The sequence below is a fragment of the Panthera uncia genome, assembly GCF_023721935.1.
Source record: "Panthera uncia isolate 11264 chromosome A3 unlocalized genomic scaffold, Puncia_PCG_1.0 HiC_scaffold_12, whole genome shotgun sequence".
Lineage (NCBI taxonomy): Eukaryota > Metazoa > Chordata > Mammalia > Carnivora > Felidae > Panthera > Panthera uncia.
This window is the reverse complement of record NW_026057579.1, coordinates 10681392-10703648: the sequence shown is the minus strand read 5'-3', so window position 1 is coordinate 10703648 and position 22257 is coordinate 10681392. Positions and strand designations below refer to the sequence as shown.

The 22257-nt window shown below is 38.1% G+C and overlaps 1 protein-coding gene across 2 annotated transcripts in view; it reads right to left on the bottom strand.

Moving 5' to 3' along the window:
- The window catches only part of HEATR5B (HEAT repeat containing 5B), a 98684-nt gene that overhangs the window by 16866 nt on the left and 59561 nt on the right, over nt 1–22257 (bottom strand). For both annotated transcript variants that reach the window (XM_049651880.1, XM_049651881.1), the window contains exons 25-30: nt 19623–19804; nt 17059–17127; nt 11055–11234; nt 5931–6168; nt 4455–4709; nt 2389–2516 (exon numbers count right to left, since the gene is read on the bottom strand). In XM_049651880.1, the coding sequence (XP_049507837.1) occupies nt 2389–2516; nt 4455–4709; nt 5931–6168; nt 11055–11234; nt 17059–17127; nt 19623–19804 (1052 nt within the window). The remainder of the gene's footprint in view (nt 1–2388; nt 2517–4454; nt 4710–5930; nt 6169–11054; nt 11235–17058; nt 17128–19622; nt 19805–22257) is intronic.

Genomic DNA, 22257 nt, shown 5'->3' with positions numbered 1-22257 from the left:
TTCCCTCATCTCCATCCTTATTTGCTATTTATCCCTCAGGCTCCAGTCTTGGCCCTCTTTTCTTCTTCCTTTGTTCAGTTTCCTAGGCCAGTGTAATTCATCACTTCTTTGGAATTATGAAAAGAGCCTCTTAATTTGGTCACCCTGCCTCCCTTATCATCTCTTACAGACCAATCTCTACGAGACTGATTAAAGTGATCAAATCTATATCTACCATATTCTTAAATATAAGTTTAATCAGGTCATTCCTCTATTTTAACATTAATTTTTTTTTTATATTTATTTTTGAAAGAGAGACAGAGACAGAGAGGGGAGAGCAAGCATGAGCAGAGGAGGGGCAGAGAGAGAGAGGAAGCCACAGAATCTGAAGCAGGCTCCCTCCAAGCTGTCAGCACAGAGCCGAACATGGGGCTCAAACCCATGAACTGCAAGATCATGCTCCGAGCTGAAGTCGGATGCTTAACCGATTGAGCCACCCAGGTGCCCCTATTTTAACATTTTTTTTTTTCAACGTTTTTTATTTATTTTTGGGACAGAGAGAGACAGAGCATGAACGGGGGAGGGGCAGAGAGAGAGGGAGACACAGAATCGGAAACAGGCTCCAGGCTCCGAGCCATCAGCCCAGAGCCTGACGCGGGGCTCGAACTCACGGAGCGCGAGATCGTGACCTGGCTGAAGTCGGATGCTTAACCGACTGCGCCACCCAGGTGCCCCTATTTTAACATTTTTAATGATTCCTTACCACTTTCAAGATAGATTTTAAACGCTTTAACATGCCATAAAGGAATCTTCATAAGCTGGCCTTTTCCCCATTGTCCAGCCTCATCTAACAACCCCCACATGCTCCTTTTGCCTTGGCCATAGTAAATGATAGTAGTGTCCTTGAACTGGTCCTGTTCTTCATACCTTCTTGTCTTTGTATCTGCTTCTCTCTTGGAGAGGAAAACCCATTCCTCTTGTGCTGCCTCACTAATAACTCTTTTAAGATGTAATCCAACCATCATCTCCTTTGACAACCCAATCTTTATTTTCCTTGATAATATCAGCACTCCTCCCCTCTGTCCTCCTCAGACCGTTACATCCGCTAGCTCAGCACTTATCATATTGTACTGGTCTCCTAATCCAGGTGCAGTGAAACCATTTTGATACCCATAGCCTCAAAATGTGTCTGATGCCAGGACAGGCACAGAGTAAAAGTTGTTGGGTGAATGAATACAATTTTTGAGTCAATGTACTCTGATGATATTGAAATCACAGGAACCAACTCAGGAGAAAAAAAAAACAAAACCCATCCAAGTGTAAAGCAGTGCTTGCATAAACAAAACACTATTATGTGCAAAAAATAGCTAGGTAGTTAGGTGTGGGACAAATTATGTTAACACCCAAATTACTGAGTGTAAATATAGTATTCCCTTTTCATTCACAGATTGAATTTTATATGTGTGACTATTTGAAGACAACCCTGAAGTTTCTTGCAGTAATCTGTAGTACAGCTGAGGAATAGCTTCAGGATGCAAGGCTGGGGTGCAATGAATATATAATGAAATGACAGCAACTTTGTTTTTTATCTGTTAGTTTGTGGTTTGTAGAAAATTACCCCACATGGTAGTGATGGCAACCAAAAAGATGTTTCTTATGAAAAGAGCATAAATTTTTTTCATGTTTTTATTTTATTTTTGAGAGAGAGAGAGACAGACAGACAGAGCACGAGCAGGGGAGGGGCAGAGAGAGAGAGAGAGGGAGACACAGAATCCGAAGCAGGCTCCAGGCTCCAGTTGTCAGCACAGAGCCTGATGCGGGGCTCAAACCTATCAACCATGAGATCATGACCTGAGCTGAAGTCAGACGCTTAACAGACTGAGCCACCCAGGTGCCCCCAGGGAAAGAATTTCGAATTAAAAAGAAGAGTAACAAATCCGCTGGTAGCTTGCTTCTGGAACATGAATAAAGGCCTCTAAATAATCCACACAGAAATTAGAAAAAGCAATTCATTAAACTGTTTAGAGGAGTACTTGAGCAGCACAAAAAACAATCTCATTAAATGAGAGATAAAACTTTATCAAACATTTAAAAGTGGTATAATTTACTTAACAGCCTTATAAATTACTTCAGCCCCTTTTTAGTAGAATCATTAACTGGGATGGAAGGCATCCCTTAATTTTTAGTTGTACTTGACTGCCGATGAACACATCTCCGAAGATATACTGACCAATCTCTACGCGGGCTGTGCCTGGTCATCCAACATTCAGTATAATGTCTTAGATAAAGCCAAAATCCTGAATAGTTACTACATAAGATTTATCTCGTAAGGGAGAAAATTATCTTAAGATAAATATGACGAAAACAAAGCATACGATTTATAGAAACTGTTATAGAAATACACTGTACCTGATCTTCTGCGATATGGACTCGGGCATAAGGAGAATCTAACAAGGTGTGTAAGGCCTGTAGACATGCTGTGACGTGTTCAATAGGCTCCTCGGGTCTAGGGGAACAAAGGAACTGTATACTCACACCTGCGATGTACATAATAAAGATACACATTTGTCACCATCACATACTTCGTTGCTTCCGCATCAATTTTTTTTCTCTATTTTTCCTATTTCTTTGTCAGATGCTTTAGCATATATTTAATGCTACCTTGAAGTAGACTTCCAAATGGTTACCAAAAGCAGCAGCCAAACTTTAGAATACAGATTCTAGCTTTTTAGAATACAGATTTGTAACTACAGATTGTAGCCTCCAATGAAATTGGAGGTTGGGGGAGGGAGGCAGTTCCACAGTCATCAAGTTGATTAAGAAGATATTCAATTTTTTCTTTCTAGGACTTTTAAAAATAAACTTATGAAAGTTATACAATTAACTCTCATTAAATGGTTGCCAGACAATTTTCATATCTACAAAGTTTTTTTAGTGGCAAGCTACAGATGCACAACGGATATCTTGGGTAACAATTTTTTTTTTTTTAATCTATTTATTTTGAGAGAGACAGCGTGAGCAGGAGAGGGGCAGAGAGAAAGGCAGAGAGAGAGAGAGAATCCCAAGCAGGCTCCACACTACCAGCTGTGGAGCCCAACGCAGAGCCTGAACTCATGAACTGTGAGATGGTGACCTGAGCTGAAACCAAGAATGAGTCACCCAACTGACTGAACCACCAAGGAGCTCCAGGTAACAATTGTTTTTAATTTGCATAAGGGTAAGGTCATAGTTCTAGAAGTCTCTCATATTTTCACGTATAAGATTTACTGACGAGTTCTATAATTTCATTTTACCACTGTGTTCCTTTCCCCTCCCGGAAAAGATAAGACCACTTAAGAGCCTCATTAGAATCTATAATATCTTAATGTTAAAAGAACACCTATAAAGCAATTATAAATTGAAATTTATTCAAATTTGCTTTAACTTTGCATTTGTTATTTCCTCATGGGACAATTTGTTAAGTGCCAACTAAAAATAAAATCTGTTGTTGAAAAACAAAAATGTAGCTTTTTTTTCTTGAAAATTATTCAGTACTGCTCTGTGAGTAGACACGACAGGTAAAATTTTTAGAGTAGTTTTGTTTGTTTGTTTTTTTTTTAGAGAGAGAGCATGTGAGCAGGGGAGAAGGGCAGGAGGAGAGAGAGAGAGAGAGAGAGAGAAAGACAGAGACAGAGACAGAGACAGAGAGAGAGACAATCCCAAGCAGGCTCCACACTTAGCACAGAGCTCAACACAGGGCTCAATCCCACAACCCTGGGATCATGACCTGAGCCAAAATCAAGAGTCAGATGCTTAGCTGACTGAGCCACCCTGGCGCCCCAGAATATTTTTAATAATTAAATTTTTATATTAAAAATTCAGTTAGTAATTTAGAAAATGTACTTAAAAATTCTTTTATTATTCCCTCTCTGAACTGCGATACATAAAACTTTTCTATGGCATTAAAATGAAAGATGGAGGAGTTCAGAACATGCCACACCAAAATATGCCTCTCTGGCATATTGGTTATTTTGAGCTGAAGGTACTTGATGAACAGCAGACCCCTTTCTACCTACAAGCAGGTCATAAAATTTCTCATGAGAAAGGTGCCCTCCCTGTATCAGGAAGACCAGACTGGGAGTCCATGCTGAAATAGACCTGTACAAACAAACCTACTAAAACCAGTTTCCCGCACATATTTCCTAGCCCTGTCCCACAGTTTACTGCCCCTGGCCCAAAGCCCTTTCTTGTCACATTCCTATCATTTACTGTTCTTTGTGCAGAACGGCATGTAAGTTTTTGGGCCTAATGGCTACTTCAGGTTGAAAATATTAAAAAAATCTGTGTGCTCTTCTCTTGTTAATCTGTCTCATATCAATTTAATTCTTAGGCCAGCCACAGAACCTAAGAAGATAGAAAAGGGATTTTTTTCTTCCCTACAGATATGAATTTTCAGAAAGGACACATCTCGAAATACAGTAATATGACACACCTACCTAAAATCAGATGCATTCTATCTTTGTTAATTTCTGGCAAAGATTTAGCACTAGGTGTTGCTCCTGATGCCTGGTTTAAATTGACGGGTGTAGAACGTTTTTGTAAGCCAGGTATCGCTGCTGCTTCTGCAGACTCTGAACATGTGAATCCTGTGCTATTTAACCAAAGTGCCACTGCGTGGAGAATCGGGGCCCAGGAATTCCGGTAGTGAAGTCTAGCTGTATCAATAGTCTCAGGAGTATAAAATGCTCCGCCTGTAAAATAATCAAGCCAATCAAAGCCATTACTTTTTATTGTAAGTGTTTAACCATTTATCCACAGCTAACTTAAAAATACTCATCACTTACTGTGTTAGTCCATTTGGGCTGCTATAACAAAACACCACAGACTGGGTGGCTTATAAACAACAGAATTTATTTCTCACAGTTCTGGAGGCAGGAAGTCTGAGATCACGTGCCAGCATGCTCGTTTAAGGGCCATCTCTCTGACTCCATGTGGGGTCTCTTCTACAAGGGTACCAATCCCATTCAGAAGGGCTCCGTCTCATGACCTAAGCACTTCCCAAAGACCTCACTTTCTGATACCATCACCATGGGGATTAGGTTTCAACACGTGAATTTTGAGGGGACACACACAATTCAGACACAGCACATACAAAAGAGCAATCTGACCAATTGAGATTCTCTTCATTACCAAGCCACCAAAACTAACGTCTTTCCTGCCACTGCTGAACTGGAGTGCCTGTGTTTTCCTCACCAATGCTAGGGTTTCCAGTCTTTCCTCTGCAACTGTGGATGCTGCTGGGAACCCAGTACCTTTCTCTACCTTGTGGCCACAGGCTTCCTCTCCACTGCTGCCAGACACTCCCTAAAGCCCTGGTCGCCTTCGCTTTCCATCACTCTTTCTGTCGCCTTTCTGCCTTTCTTTCTGTCGCAGAGACAGGGAACTCTGTCCCTTGTTTCTCTTTCTTTCAACTCCCCCTTGCCATTCTCCCTCATCTCCTGTTTACACTGCCAAACTGAAGATTTCCCCCATCTGTCCTTGCATTCACTGACCAGCACAGCAATAAACTTCATTATAGTTATGCGTAATGACTTGTTATGCATAGTTATTTAGAGTATGTTAGCTCATAGAGTTATTATCATAACAGGGAGAACATGTTTGCTTGGGTTAACAAATAAGCTTAAGGCTGTATTTGAATTCAGAAATTCAATATGGAGAACAGGCTCCAAGTGAGAGAATGCCAAGTTTAAGTCCACAGAAATTGAAAATGTTGTTGCTACATCTTAAATCACTTTATTAAATTATCAATAATTAAAAATTTAAATTTAAGATGTTATACTATCTTTATAAATTTAAGATGTAGAAGTTATATCATAATATTATTAGTGATTGTCGCTAGCTTCCACCCATTACATTTTGTTTCATTACTACTCTGAACTCCATAAAGGCCAAACTCTGAACGCAGTACTTACCATCTGCGGGGAGCTGACTAGCAAATTCGGCTGGTAAAGTCAAAAGCGCGTAGTCTTTTAGTGCCGCCAACCACAGGCGGCTGAGTGTTGGCAGCTCGGGTTGCACAAGTGTGATTAAACTATCTGGCGGTAGTTCATCTATGGTACCAAAATCATCATCATCATCATCAGTGCTTTTAATTGCTCTTTTTGGTTTTGACTCCGCTTCCTTCTTAATATTCATAGCAACCACATATACCTAGTGCGGTATTCAGGAGGAGAAAATAACAAGGCATAATACTAAGAAATGACATGATCTAAGTTGCTATGATCATACAATTGAATTTCCAAAAGTAGCTGAGTACAGACACTGGAGAGGATACAGCCTCATGAGTTCCTGAGAGCCTCCAAAGAATAACTCCACCTGCTTTGGAGGTAACTTGTTTTTATTGCTCTGACTTCTGACTATTCCTCTCATAAAATATTCTTTGAGTAGGGTTCTCTGAATTTCTTCTGGTTTCTCTTGCTATACTTTACAAAGCCCCCTTTTATGTGTGTCTTTTTTTAACTTTTTCTTTTCGTCATAGGGTATAACTTCCTGTTTACTGTCTCTACTTTCACAGACTTATTAGACACAATTGGACAGCATTCAAAGAAAAAGGCTGGGGCATGGGGGAAGGGCCACAGAAAGGATTTCCATAAATATCCTTCTAACCCCTTAAGTGATAGTTAGCAATCTAGTCTTTATAACAGAGAGATGAGCATATAATTTACTGCTTACATATATATTATCTATATCCTTTCTCTCCAGTTGGTAAACCAAAAGGATGTATAATAGCAACTTCCTAAATCATAATTTAAAAAAAAATGTTTTAAGTTTATTCATTTTTGAGAGAGACACACACAGCGTGAGCAGGGGAGGGAAGAGAGAGATAGAGATAGAGATAGAGATAGAGATAGAGATAGAGATAGAGACAGAGATAGAGAGAGACATGGAATCCAAAGCAGGCTCCAGGCTCTGAGCTGTCAGCACAGAGCCCGACGCGGGGCTCAAACTCATGAACCGTGAGATCATGACCTGAGCTGAAGTCGGATGCTTAACTGACTGAGCCACCCAGGCGCCCCTCCTAAATCATAATTTTAAAGATTCTTCTTTGTTACAGTTATACACGTTTGTTTTTGTACATGCATTTAGGCTTTGGCAAGTGGTACAGACCGAGCAGAGACTAGGAGGCAAAAGTAGGTGAAGGTTTTACTCTATATGCAGTGGGGAAGAGAAGAGGTCACTACAGGATTTATAGACCAGATGTTATGTATCTTCCCTTAACTTTTGATGTTATTTAAAAAGTTATACTATAAAAAGTCTTGGAAATGGGTTTTTAAAATTACTATAATTCCAATTTCCAGGTTATCATATTCTGTCTTTGTAAGCTGGAATGCTGTTGTACAGAGAACTTTGGGTTTAATTTTATCTTCTAACATATCATAAGGTTTTCCCATGGAATCCTAGTCTTCATAACCATAACTCTTCATGGCTGCAGGGGGTGAGCCATAATAGGTCTAACAATTTCCCCATCGTTGAAATTTTATATTTACTTCTGATTCTCTAGTCAGCCTTCAGAATCTTAAAAAAGACTACTTATAGTTTTCAAAGACAAAAGGTGTTCAGTTCTTCACATTATAAATAATGTTCCAAGTAAACCTTTTTTGTAAACACTTCCTTCCTACACTTTGGATATTCTTTCCTAAAGTCTCAGAAACAGAATTACTGCATTACTGATTATAAATCTTTTTATGGCTGTGAATAGACACTGTCAAAACCTTTCCAAAAGGGTTCTATAATTTATATTGCTACTTGCAATACAGGAGAATATATTTTTTAATTTTTTTTTTCAACGTTTTTTATTTATTTTTGGGACAGAGAGACACAGAGCATGAATGGGGGAGGGGCAGAGAGAGAGGGAGACACAGAATCGGAAACAGGCTCCAGGCTCCGAGCCATCAGCCCAGAGCCTGACGTGGGGCTCGAACTCACGGACCGCGAGATTGTGACCTGGCTGAAGTCGGACGCTTAACCGACTGTGCCACCCAGGCGCCCCGAGAATATATTTTTTAGAATTATTTTTTTAACACATTTTGGCTTATTTTTCTTATTAGATATCACACAAGAAAAACAGAAAAATGAGAAGCATAAAATGAAGAAAATAAGAAAATATCGTTAACATTCCAGATAAGTTGTATATACATATTCATAGTCTTTTAAACAATACTTGGATTCTTCTAGCACAACAGATAATATCTAAGGAGTGATCAGGTAGGGTCATCAGTTTTCCAAGACCACTGACTCCAGACACCTTGACACTGAGACCTCAGGCTCCAGGGCACAAGTGACTCACGGAGCATGTCTGAGCACTTGTTCTTGTTTTGACCAGTCCGTGGATGCCTGAGAATACATGTACAACAGACCACTGTCCCCAGTAAAAACCCCAGACCCCAAGCAAAGATGAGACTCACTCTCCTTTCCTTTCCAAGTCTCCCAGAGACTTGGTATCTGTATCTGCTTTCTCTATATCTTCAGTAAACTCTGCTCCCACTTCCTCTCAGCTCATGTTTGATTTCTATCCTGAGCAAAGCCAAAGACCCTCCTGGTTGGTCCTGTAGGGCCCCCTCGGGGTCCTCGGACCCAGCTAGCCTGCATCAGTGAAGACCCCAGATTGTGGGGGACTGAGAAGTGGGTGGCCAAGAGCTTAGGAAGTGGAGATACTAAAATTTCAGTGAACTGAGATGTGATGAGGAGAGACAGAAAGCAGTGAGTAAAAGAGAATGCGGAGTTGGGGAGGAAAGCAGGTAAGAAGACCAAGCATGTAGAGGGAGAGGCTGAAGATACACAGGTGGGCAGGACTGATGGCACTGAGCTGGAAACAGTCTCCCCTTCCTACTCATGCCTAACGGGAAAGTTCCCAAACCATGTAAATCTAAAGATTTCAAGGAAACAATCTGAGGAGACGGACAACGGAAATCCTCAGCTTTCTGAGTGAAAAAGTATAACCAAAGAAAGGTCTTGAGGAGAGAAATCTAGAATATGCTGGCCATTTGAAGAGAATGATAAAGGAAAGGAAGATAAGCAGGGAAAGAATTGCTAGACAGCATTGAAGGCCGAGGCGTGAGGTGCAAATCATTAAATTATAGCACAAGTTACCCCCAAAAGAAAAATGTGTCAAATACAAATGTACATTGTTAATTTAATTATGTGAGGTTCTGGGGCGCCTGGATGTCTCAGTCGGTTAAGCGTCCGACTTCGACTCAGGTCACAATCTCATGGTCCGTGAGTTCAAGCCCCGTGTCGGGCTCTGGGCTGATGGCTCGGAGCCTGGAGCCTGCTTCCGATTCTGTGTCTCCCTCTCTCTCTGCCCCTCCCCCGTTCATGCTCTGTCTCTCTCTGGCTCAAAAATAAATAAACGTTAAAAAAAAAATTAAAAAAAAATTATGTGAGGTTCTGATCTAACTTTTTAAAAGTAATGATCTGTCTTCCATTCAGTCCCAGTCCCAGTGGTTGGTCCTTTTATAATACATTGCTTTACAAGATATTATCTCCATGTTCTAATGAAAAAACAAAGGCTCTAAGAGGTCGAATCACTTGACCAAAATCACAAAGATGGTAAATGCCAGAGACAGAATTTGTTCTAGGGCCTCTGAGTCAATATTTAATGCTTTTTATACTAAACTATGCCAGGCTTCCTAGTAGGTGAATCAAGCATATTAATGCAGGTCAGCAAAGAATTAGCTGACTGGCAACCAATGTGCTGAACTTCAGACCCCACAGTGGTCTCTACATTTGGGGAAATGAGTGAATGGGGTTGGAGAGTTCAGAACAATGCGGATTTTCAGATAAAAATCAATACATCAACTGCAATGTAATTTCTACAGACAAGAAAAGTAGCAGTTTTAGATAAAAACTCAGATACATGAAAATTAACAAAGAATTTTTATCATTTTCAAAGTGAGAAAACAGAGATAAGTCATATTATAGTAACTTTTTCTTATACTACTTTCCATCTAAAAAGGTTTGCATTGATTTGGAAAAAAAACCTAAATTTTTATCAATAAGAGCAATCATTTTATCAATCAAACAAAAAATATTATTTTGCTTTCTAAGCCAAAAATGGCAGCAGGGAAAAATAAGGGAACCTTCATGGATAATCTACTTGAAGGATAGCTTGATCTACAGTCTAAAAATCAGAGAAAACTAATTTCCATATCTTATTGAGCTCTATATTTTTCCATTTTTATTTTTGTGGGGGAAAAAAGCACAGCAAAAATTCAGAGGTCCTTTATCTGAACTATATCACATGGATGCTGCATGCTCTGAGTCAGCAAGTGTCTACTGGGTAGTCATCAGCCACTGATACTAGAGAAATAGAGAAGTCAGGTACTGGTTGGCAGAGGGAGGGTTACTTGAAATACTGTAGGTCAGATAATAAGAATTTGAAAGCAAATGGCAGAAGGAATTTGGAAAAGTGAATTTAAAGCAATATCACAATTTTTTAAAAAATGGCTGTGGAATGAAAAAGGTAAAGCCAGCTATAGAAACAAAACAAAACAAAACAAAACAAAACAAAACACACAAACAGAAAACTGCAATCTTGGTATCAATGAGCAGTGGCAAGTCTCTTGAAATTTAATCAGATAAAAGACTTTTTTTTTTAAGTAAATTCTACACCCAACGTGGGGCTTGAACTCACAACCCTAAGATCAAGAGTCGCATGCTCCACCAACTGAGCCAGCCAGGCAACTGTCAAATAAAAGATTCTTGGCATAAAATATTTTATATTACTTATATTTGTAGTTTTCTCTGCCTAATTTCCACATAATTAGTTAAGGGATCAATTTCTCAATATCGAAATTTTGAAAAAACTGATTAAAAACTGTAATTTTCAAAGGCTTCATAAGAGCTCTTTTGAGACATAAACATATACGTATTTCAGCGAGAAGGAGCAAATAATAGATTTTCAAAAAGCATTCCATACCAAAGATCAGTTTTAAAAGAACAATAACCAAATAAAATTTTTTTTTACCTACAGGAGGAGTAGGGGAACATTTTCTCATGGATGGGGAAATGGTTCAAAAACAATAGGCTGTGGTTACCTCTGCCCACGCTTTGAGAACAGCCAGTTTTTCCATGGTTGTGGCACTCTCTCGGTACAGTTGGCTAGAAGATCCTTTTCCAGCCTGCACTTTGTCCAGAGAAGAAACAAGCAGATTGTGCACTCGACGGAGGTCATTGAGATCACTGACAACTCCACTTCCGATCCACGTACTACACACCTGGCCAAAGGAAAACATTGTTAATGCTGTATAAAAAAATTAACACAAAACATATAAGAGTATAAATATGATTTTTTTCCTTGGGGAACAAACATAAAATAAAACCAATGAAGAAAACAAAACAAAAAAACCCCAATGCTGTGCTTCAGTATTATTTTGAATCAGAAATCAATAGCAAGAGTAGGATTTATTGTACTCTTATGTGGAAAATGAACGGTGATTTACTTATGCTTCCATTTTCTAATTTGACAAAAATTTTCATAGAAAAAATTTTCTGCCTATATCAGTTCAGAATCAGTTGTGAATAATCCTTCAATTCAACAACATTTCTGCTTACCACAGATAAAACGTTATTCTGAGCGCTATGGGAGAGATTAAAAAATAAATAAAGGGTTAAAATCTGGTCCCTGTTCTCAAGGAAGAGAACGTAGATTGAATGAACACACACGACCATTTTAGGATTGCAATACTACACTTAAAAACAGAGAAGGGAGACATCACTTCCAGGAGGAGAGATGGGAATGTTTAGAGATCAGGAAGGTCTGTGTATATAGATACAGAGGAGTTACAAGGGAAAAGTCATGAGATTAGCAAAGTTAAGTGGGATCAGATTATGGTGCAATTTAAATTCCAGGAGAACTGAATACTGACTTTGTTCTATGGGCAATCATAAGTTTCCAAGGCCTCTGGGCAGGGAGATTACAATTAGAATTATGCTTTAGGAAGACTGCTCCAGCATTTATGCCAGCAAAGAGGGTGTTTAGATGGTTAGCCATGTGTTCAGTAAAGTGACTATTATAATATTGTGGGACAGAGAATATAGATGAAACTGGGAATGGAATAAAAAGGGAGAGTCATCTGAGAGAGATTTGGAGGTAGAAATCACAGGATTTGGAAACCAATTAAATATTTTTAGGGGGAGGGGGCGGGGCCTTAGAAAAAGTGTGAGGACTCAAAGATTGCCAAAGCTTCTAACTTGGATGAAAGTGAGGAAAGTGAGGCCACTGCTTAAGAGACAAGAAAGAAAAAAGGAAAGGTTGGGGGAGATGAGAAGTTAGTGAGCATTTTTAACCTTGCACAGTTTAACATGCTGAGTTCAAAGTACTAGTAGGGGACCTGTGGGAAGATATTCAGCAGACAGGTGGAACCTTGGTTCTGGATTTCAGGAGGAAGGTAAAAAATAACGAAGTAGATGCTCAATATCAGTCACCATCAGGGAAGTGCAAATCAAAACCACAATGAGATATCACCTCACACCTGTCAGAATGACTAAAATAAAAAACGCCAGAAACAACAGATGTTGGTGAGGATGTGGAGAAAAAGGAACCCTATTGCCCTGTTGGTGGGAATGCAAACTGGTGCAGCTACTATGGAAAACAGTATGGAGGTACCTCAAAAAGTTAAAAATAGAGATAACTTATGATCCAGTAACTGCACTACTAGGTATCTACCCAAAGAATACGAAAACCATTCAAAGGGATACATGCACTCCTAGGTTTACTGCAGCATCATTTATAATAGCCAAATTATGGAAGCAACCTAAGTGTCCACTGACAAATGAATGGATAAAGATGTGGTGTATATGCATGTGTGTGTATACACACACACATATATACACACATATCATATATGTTATATATGTTACATATATACACATTATATATATATATATATATATGATGGAATATTATTCACCCATAAAAAGAATGAAATCTTGCCATTTGCAACAACATCGATAGATCTAGAGAGTATTATGCTAAATGAAATAAGCCTATGCTAAATGAATAAGACTAAGACAAATACAATATGATTTCATTCATATGTGGAATTTAAGAAACAAAATAAATGAACAAAAGAAAAAAAAAAGAGACACAAACCAAAAAATAGACTCTTAACTATAGAGCAACAACTGATAGTTACCAGAGGGGAGGTGGGTGGAGCTAGGGTGAAGGAGATTAAGAGTACGCTAATACGATGAGCACAGAGTAAACAACAGAATTGTTGAGTCGCTAATATTGTACACTGAAACTAATATAACACTGTAGTTAACACTGGTTATTATTTAGTAATAATAGCAATGTTACCAGGTAAATTTGTTCAAGGACTGAGGTACAAAAAAAAGGTGTTAAAGGCAGAACACAGGGCAAATATTTATACTTAAGGGACAAGTGGAATAAGAATAAACAATGAAAGAAATTGAAAACACAATTCCAGAAAAACAAAAGAAAAACCAGGCAAGTGTGGTGACACTGGAGCCAAGGGAAGAATGTCAAGAAGTAAGGGGTGGCCTGATAGTGCCGCCTTTACTCCACAATTACAAGTCCTCACGTTCTGATTATCTGAAATCTTTGGGTCAAGATGTGGGTCACAATTCACAACTTTTTGATGAAAGGTAGTAAGGCCAGTGAACCTCACTAAGAAATACATCAAGCAAGACGTGTGGCAGCACCCCCCCAATTAACAGAAGGACACTTCTGTCGTGAAATGCAGTACGAATCACAGTAAGAGGGACGGATCAATACTCTAGCCCCACTCAGCTTCACATCAAGACAAATGAGGACAGTCAGCTCAGGTTTCACCAGCAAATAAATAATGAAAAAGCTTTTGTTTTTCAGAGCGTTTGGATATTAAATCCTAATTAATGGATTATGTTTCTATATTTAAAATGTTTTTAGGGGCGCCTGGGTGGCTCAGTCGGTTAAGCGGCCGACTTCGGCTCAGGTCACAATCTCACGGTCCGTGAGTTCGAGCCCCGCGTCGGGCTCTGTGCTGATGGCTCAGAGCCTGGAGCCTACTTCCGATTCTGTGTCTCCCTCTCTCTCTGCCCCTCCCCCGTTCATGCTCTGTCTCTCTCTGTCTCAAAAATAAATAATAAAACGTTAAAAAAAAAATTAAAATGTTTTTAAGCTGAGAATAAATATTTATGTAAATCATTTTATTCTCTTATAATCTTATCCTCCCAGAATTCAGAACTAAGTTTAATAAAAATTAAAAAGGACATTTTAAAATTGATTGTTATTAATTATGAACATATTGATGGCAAAATAAAATGCCAGTCAAAATATTGTTGGAAATATAATGAAACTTGAAGTAGAAAGATTTTAAATATGATTATGAAAATAGAGTTGCTATTCTTTAGGAAACTGAGCAACATATTGAAGAGATCTGATACACATTTCTCTTGAGGTAGAAATACAACTAAAAGTTGGGGGAAACTAAACACTGAGGATTTGGCACAAAGTTTAATTTGTAAAAACATTAATTATCTCTTCCACTTTAAAGAAGATGAAACTAGATATTGCAGGTACTGCATTATAGGTTTGGTTTATCAAGAAAGGCAGAGCAGCACTGAATCAGCAAAATCATTTTCAGAGAAAAGACCTTGGCCTTACATCAAAGGAGGGGTGTGTGAATGTACATTTATAAATTTTAATCTGAAATAAGATAAAGTATATATTATGTTTAAGATTGCTAGGCTGATTTAAATGATTTTTTATTAAGCCATTGATTACTTGTCCACATGTGTGTTCCACTTGAGTCTTCCTGTAATATCTAAAAATTATCCTGATTTTCAGGTTTAACATAACATCTATTCAGTAAATAAGGTGGGATGCAATGTTTCATGACCTGTCCAAAGCCAACTCCTTACTTTTCTTTAAGGAAAAGGAATTTGCAACCCACTGTTCCATTTGTTTCAAAACCAGGTTTCCTTCAAGAAACAGACAGATAGGAGGTCAAAACTAAGCCTGCCTCTAGATAAGGAGAAACTTCTTATAGAAAAAGCAGCTAGAGCCACATAAAGAATAAGACGTTGAAGGCAAATTCAGTAAGAGGAAATTTTCATAGTACTCATCCACAAGATGAAATCTGAATAGCCTTTGCTTTTCTATGAACAGGAGCTTTGTATGATTCTTCTGCTTAAATACTATGCTTTAAAACATCACCATGATACATTTATTTATACATAACTATGATTTCTGATTGTCTGTTGGTATCCCAAACAAAACGGCCTCCTCTAACTCTGAGGTTTGTATCATGATCCACAGACTTCTCTTTTCTTTTTAAAATTTTTTTAATGTTTATTCATTTTTTTTGAGAGGCAGAGAGTGAGTGAGTAGGGGAGGGGCAGAGAGACAGAAAGACACAGAATCTGAAGCAGGCTCCAGGCTCTAGAGGCAAACCCATTAAGCCACAGAGAGAACACAGTAAGAACTTCACACTTACCATTGCAAACAGCAGAACATTCTCTTTCTAGAGGTCACAGCTTGATTATGGATTCTAAGCAATAATGATGGACCCAAACCCATACTCCAGAAAACTGGGAAGGAGAGGGTTGCCTCTCTTCTATCTTTAGGAAAGCAGATAAAGACTCTGATTTCCCAGGGGCTCCTGGGTGGCTCAGTTGGTTGAGCATCCAACTTCGGCTCAGGTCATGATCTTACAGTTTGTGGGTTCGAGTCCCATATTGGGCTCTGTGCTGACAGCTCAGAGCCTGGAGCCTGCTTCGGATTCTGTCTCCCTCTCTCTCTGCCCCTCCCCAACTCGGCTGTCGGTCTGGTTCCCTCAAAAAGAAATAATAAACATTAAAAAAAAAAAAGAATTGGATTTCCTGAAATACGGGAGTTTAGTGCATGAATCCTTTTTCAGAATGAGGCATGAAAAAGAGGAATTTATTAAAAGTGTAGGAATATAAGTGCTTGCTTTTGTGACTCTTTTCAAATGTAATAATGTTAGAACAATTCCCCTGCAATTAATTTTACAGTTAAATTTCCATATTGTTAAATTCTCTTTAGGATAAGTGATTCCCAGAAACTTGTAAATTTTTCAAAACTTGTGATGAAAAAAGTCTTTTTTGGGGGTGCCTGGGTGGTTCAGTCGGTTAAGCTTCCGACTTCAGCTCAGGTCATGATCTCCCGGTTTGTGGGTTCGTGCTTTCTCTCTGTCCCTCCCCAGCTTGTGCTCGGTCTCTCACTCTTAAAAATAAACATTAAAAAAGTTTTTTTAATTAAAAAAAAATCTTCTTTTATGTTTATTTTTTAAGTTTATTTATTTTTGAGATAGAGCATGGGGGAGGGGAAGAGAGGAGAGGGGCTCCCAATCAGTCTCTGCCCACTCTCAGCCCAGAGCCTAACATGGGGTCTAATCTCTCTAACCATAATATCATGGCCTGAGCTGAAATCAAGAGTCAGATGCCTAACCGACTGAGCCACCCTGATGCCCCCCAACAATTTTCTATTACCTAATTATCATTAATAATACATTATTTAATTATTTTGTAATCTTACTTTAGTTTTTAGTTGTTTTTATGATTTTCATACCTCTGTTTACTTCTGGATAATATAAAAGCTATGTATCCCAAAGTCATCTTCTCAGCTATGACAAAAAAAGGGATGCGACTAAGTTACTACTTCATCATTTGATACAGAATAAAAAAGGAAACTGTCACTATTGTGTTTTCAAGATAAAAAACAAATATTATTTGATTTTTCCCTCTTCTTTCTTGGAGGTGAAATTCTAAGGCATCTATTAACTTAAAGAAGGTAACTATAGGGGCGCCTGGGTGGTTCAGTCAGTTACGTGTCCAACTTCGGCTCAAGTCATGATCTCGCGGTCTGTGTGTTTGAGCCCCGCGTCGGGCTCTGTGCTGACAGCTCAGAGCCTGGAGCCTGTTTCAGATTCTGTGTCTCCCTCTCTCTGACCCTCCCCTGTTTGTGCTGTGTCTGTCTCTGTTTCAAAAATAAATAAACGTTAAAAAAAAATTAAAAAATTAAAAAAATTTAAAAAAAAAGAAGGTAACTATAGAAAACCCTATTTTTCTTCTTACCTGGCAAGCTTTTGCTATTATGTCTGATGGGGTATCTTGTGAAAAGGCTGGTCTTAGAGCAGCTCCCACCTAAAAAAAAAAAAAAAAAAAAAAGAATATGAGCGTTTTGTTTTAAAGATACATGGTAAACATAAAGCCTCTTGTGTCCTTGGAGATGAAAACACACAAAATACATCATTGTTACTTTCCTTTTTATCACATCTCCCTTATCTCTCTTCTCAGTTACAATAAACTCAAACATACCGTTTTTCTTTTGCTTTCCAGGAGGTTATAATCATTATCAAATCTGTATGAATGCTATACCAAAGAGGCAATTAATCTTGTTTCTTTTTCCTTTGTTTTTGTTTAATAGAAGATTTTCTGACAAAGTCACAGGCTCCTAGAGATAACAGAAAACTGCTATTCTTTTTTATTCTGTCTATATTTTCCTGAATGTATTTCTTTAAAAAAATTTTTTTTTATTATGTTTATTTATTTTGAAAGAAAGAGAGAGACAGAGTGTGAGTGGGGGAGGGGCAGAGAGAGAGGGAGACACTGAATCTGAAGCAAGGCTCCAGGCTCTGAGCTGTCAGCACAAAGCCTGATGCAGGGCTTGAACCTGTGAGTGTAAGATCCATGACCTGAGTCCAAGTTGGACGCCCAACCGACTGAGCCACCCAGGCGCCCCTCCTGAATGTATTTCTAACAGTATTTACCTCATGGGTGAATCTCATATAACTGGATCAACTCCTTTAAATAACTGAGTAATACTAAAAATTCACATAGTCATTTAAAGACCTTAGAAGCCATTTTACCTCAAAAAGAGGTGCTTTCAGAGAAGGATTCTCAAGAAATATTCATTTGTGTACCATTGTTACAGTAATAAGTAAAGGAATATTAGCTTTAGTTTTCAAAAATATTTTTTTTTTACATTTATTTATTTTTGAGAGAGAGAGTGAGTATGAGCAGGGGAGGGGCAGAGAGAGGGAGACAGGATCTGAAGCATAAACACAGAGCCCAACGTGGGGTTCAAACTCACCAACTGTGAGATTATGACCTGACCTGAAATCAAGAGTCAGCCACTTAACAACTGAGCCACCTGGGTACCCCATGAACTTTAGTTTTAATAAGCCAACCCAGTCATTGATTTTTAGATATACTAAATTTAATGTGCATGAACTGAACAAGGAATTAGATATATTCAACTCCTAATTTGAGACATCTTCCCTTACACAAGAGTCAGTCACTAAGATATTATCAGTAGCCATTTGGAAATGGATTGAGTCCCTCTCTGTGACTAAACACACATGGCAACTAATTGCAGTATTGGTGGTACAATCATCAACTAATCACAGAGCTGGTGCTGGATCCTGTACTGAAGGTAGAAGAGAATATACTATAAAAGAGATTACCGGCTTGACTGATAAAAGTGGAATATGACAGACTATATAGAAGTAATATATCAATGTTGAATTTCCTGAAGTTGAGAACTGTTCTGTGGCTATGTTAGACAATGTTCCTGTCCTTTGGAAATACAGACTGAAGTATTCAAAGGTAAAGGTACATGATTTAAATAATTTATCTGTAAATGGTTTAGAAAAAAAAAATGTGTGTATAAAGAGAGAGAAATATAAAATCAATGCTAAAGCAAATGAGGCAAAAATAACCATTGGTAAATATGAGTAAAGGGCATAAGACAGTTTTTTGTACTATTCTTATAATTTTTCTGTACGTTTAAAATTATTTCTAAATAAAAAGTCAAAATAAAGCAAAACAGAACAACAAACCTTCATTTTGATAGGTTGGGTATTTGGGAGTAAATAGTTGAATATGGATTTTCTATAGCCAGCTGGGCTAGAAGCTATAACTTCCTCACCAGTACTTATGATGGAAAAACAATGGATTAAAAATTATTTGTACTTTTTAATTTAATGTATGTTTGAGTATAGCTTTTAGATAAGGTGTTGTGTATCTGAAGCTAAGATTTTGATCACAGTAAAAAAAAAAAAATGTGTATTCTTTCCTTGCTAACTTTGTCTTCATATAACCCATCATTACCAGGATTATATCTATTGTGCCTCAGGTGAAGAAAACAAAGTTATAAATCTCAGGGGAGAAAAGTATCTCTGTTTAGAACAAAATAAAAATATTTTTGAAGGTATATAATTCTTTCAGTAATATTTTTAACTGCTATTATTAAAAGTTATCCTTCAGCGTACAAAGTTGCCCTTTGTATTTTTAAAAATGCTTATCAAGTCTTGACATATAAAAGTAATGTCAGCAAATCCACAACACTCTTTGAATGTCCTTTTATCTTTTAAATGGCACGGCTAAACATCTAAACACAAGACTGAAAAGCTAGCCTGCGATTTCTATTCTAGTTTTATCATGAATACGCTATCATAACTTAAAATAGTTTTATCCTATTGTTTCTTCAACTGTGGGATTCAACTATGCAACAGACAATGGGAATAAAGACATATAGTTGAAGCTCCAAAGACATTTCTCCAGGGAATCCTTGTCCCCTTACTCACCACACAAAGAATCAATTTTAAGTTTTTAAGTAAACAGAGTATCTCACTCACATTAGCTTGATACTGCTCCAGAATCACTTGGCCTGGAAATTCTGGCTCAGGCACAGATGCAAACTTCTTGATAATGTCTTCAAGTGCTTGGAGCCCAGCCATCCGCAGCTGGTTACTATGATCTGTTGCAGCCATGAAGGCCATGCGAATCAGGTCAGAGAGATGAAGTACCAACAGGTCATCTAAAAATAAAATAGACGGCAAAAAGGAAAATTTCTGCCCAAATAGGCTTAATATGAAATGAAATAAACTTCTTTAAAAAAGCACTTATGGGGGGGCGCCTGGGTGGCTCAGTCGGTTGGGTGACCGACTTCGACTCAGGTCATGATCTCACAGTCTGTGAGTTTGAGCCCCGCGCCCCGCATTGGGCTCTGTGCTGACAGCTCGGAGCCTGGAGCCTGCTTCGGATTCTGTGTCTCCCCCTCTCTCTACCCTTCCCCTGCTCATTCTCTGTGTCTCTCTGTCTCTCAATAATAAATAAATGTTTAAAAAATTAAAAAATAAAAAATAAAAAAATAAAAAAGCACTTACATTCCATACATTTCACTGTGTTTAAAAATAACAAAGATATACTTTCAAGAAAGCTTATCTATCATAATTTCTCAAGAACATTGGTAAACCTTTTACACAGTATGGTAAAATAGATGACATTATTATACGACAACATTTGAAGCAAAGTAACTGATTATCCTAACTTTCCCCAAAGGAGTTTATAATTCTTTAGAATGGGGTCGGCAGATTTTTTTTTTTCTGTAAAGAACTAGATAGTAAATAGTTTTGGCTTTCCTGGCCATATAATTTCTTTTTATTTTTTTAATCTTTATTTATTTTTGAGAGAGAGACAGAGCGTGAGCAGGGGAGGAACAGAAAGAGAGGGAGACACAGAATCCGAAGCAGGCTCCAGGCTCCGAGCTGTCAGCACAGAGCCTAACGCGGGGCTCAAACCCACGAACTGCGAGATCATGACCTGAGCCGAAGTCGTACGCTTAACCTACTGAGCCACCCAAGCATCCATGGCCATATAATTTCTAACACAACTACTCAACTCTGGTGTTGCAGAATGAAAGTAGTTACAGTCCATGTGTATATAAATGGGCGTGCTGTGTTCCAATAAAACTTCATTTAAAAAAACAGGCTATGGGCTGGATTTAGACTGGAGGCAGTAGTTTCTCAACTTCTACTTTATGGAAAAGACTTTTGCAAGGTAAGACGTAGGAAGGAGAAGACTTTTTCCTTTTAGAATAAAGGCTGCTCCAGATCTGCCCAAACAAAGCTTAAATGCAAGTCTCAAAGGATTCAAAAGATAGCAGGTAATTTAACTATATCCCAGAACAAAGTGTAATACTATTTAAAAGAATACAACAAAATCCAGCACTACTACCATAAAATTTGCAATATCTGGCATGTAATAAAAAAATTACCAGGGATGCAAAGAAGCAGGAAAATATATTTCATAACAAGGGAAAAAACTCTCAGTGAATAGAAACAGATTCAGAAATGAAAGGGATGATGAAATTAACAGACAGGCAGCCTAAAACAAGTTTATTATAAACATGTTGCCTATATTCAAGAAAGAAAAGGAAAGCCCGAGCATAATGAAGACAGAAATAAAAGAGAAAACCACAAATGGGACTTGTAAAAATTAGAAAATATATATATTGGAAATGAAAGATAAATTGGATAAGATTATTAGGGATTAGTGCCAAAGAGGAAAAGATTGGTGAACTTAAAGACATAGCAACTAAAATTATCTAAATAATTCATCAAGCTCAAGTACTCTAAAGTTCTTCAGGCTGCTGCAAGACTCTCAAAGTCTTTTTGAAGCAGTGGCAAGTCTGTGTTAAGCCTGATTCCCAAACAGCTCCTATTTAAACAGGTTTTTGCTGTTATTCTTATTGTGAAGGTTGTAAGACAAGTTCTTCTAATTTTTTCCTGTGTCTACCTAAAATTCTTATTTCAGAATCTTAAGTTTAAAAAAGAATATCTATTGGTTTGGGGAAGAGGAACAGAGGAGAGAGAAAAAAAACATTTAGTCAGAAGCCCCCAGTGCTTCCTCACCTCAGGGAAACAAAAACATTCCACCAATAAAAATCAGGAATAATGAAATGCTGCCAGAAGTTGGGAGGAAATTTCCAAGGTAGATGGAACTCGCTTAAAATGGGCCTATTCATATTATGCCAACCCAGAAGTAAATTAAAAGGCCCATTACTCCTCTGTTACTCTCTGCCACCTAATTAAAAAGGTCTAGAATGACAGCACTCTCACAACGAAAAAGTAGGCAATAATTCCTAAATGAAAGTGCTATCGCTTCTCTACACAATTCTCTACCTCCAACTTTTCTTAAATCAAGACCTCTTTTTTTCCAAATCCTAGGAGATGAACTCCTAAAGCAGGGGAGTGGGAAGGGACATGGGGCAGAAATTCTAAAATGGGGAATTAGGGGACTGTTAGAGCCTCTCAAGCGCAGAGCCTGCTTGAGATTCTCTCTGCCCCTCCCCCATTCATGTGCGTTCACATGTGCGGACTCTTTCTCTCAAAATAAATAAAATGCACCTAAAAAATAATGTTCTATAAAAATCAGAATAAAATACAGAAAATCACTTGGCATCTCAACAGGATGCACAAAGTCACGGTT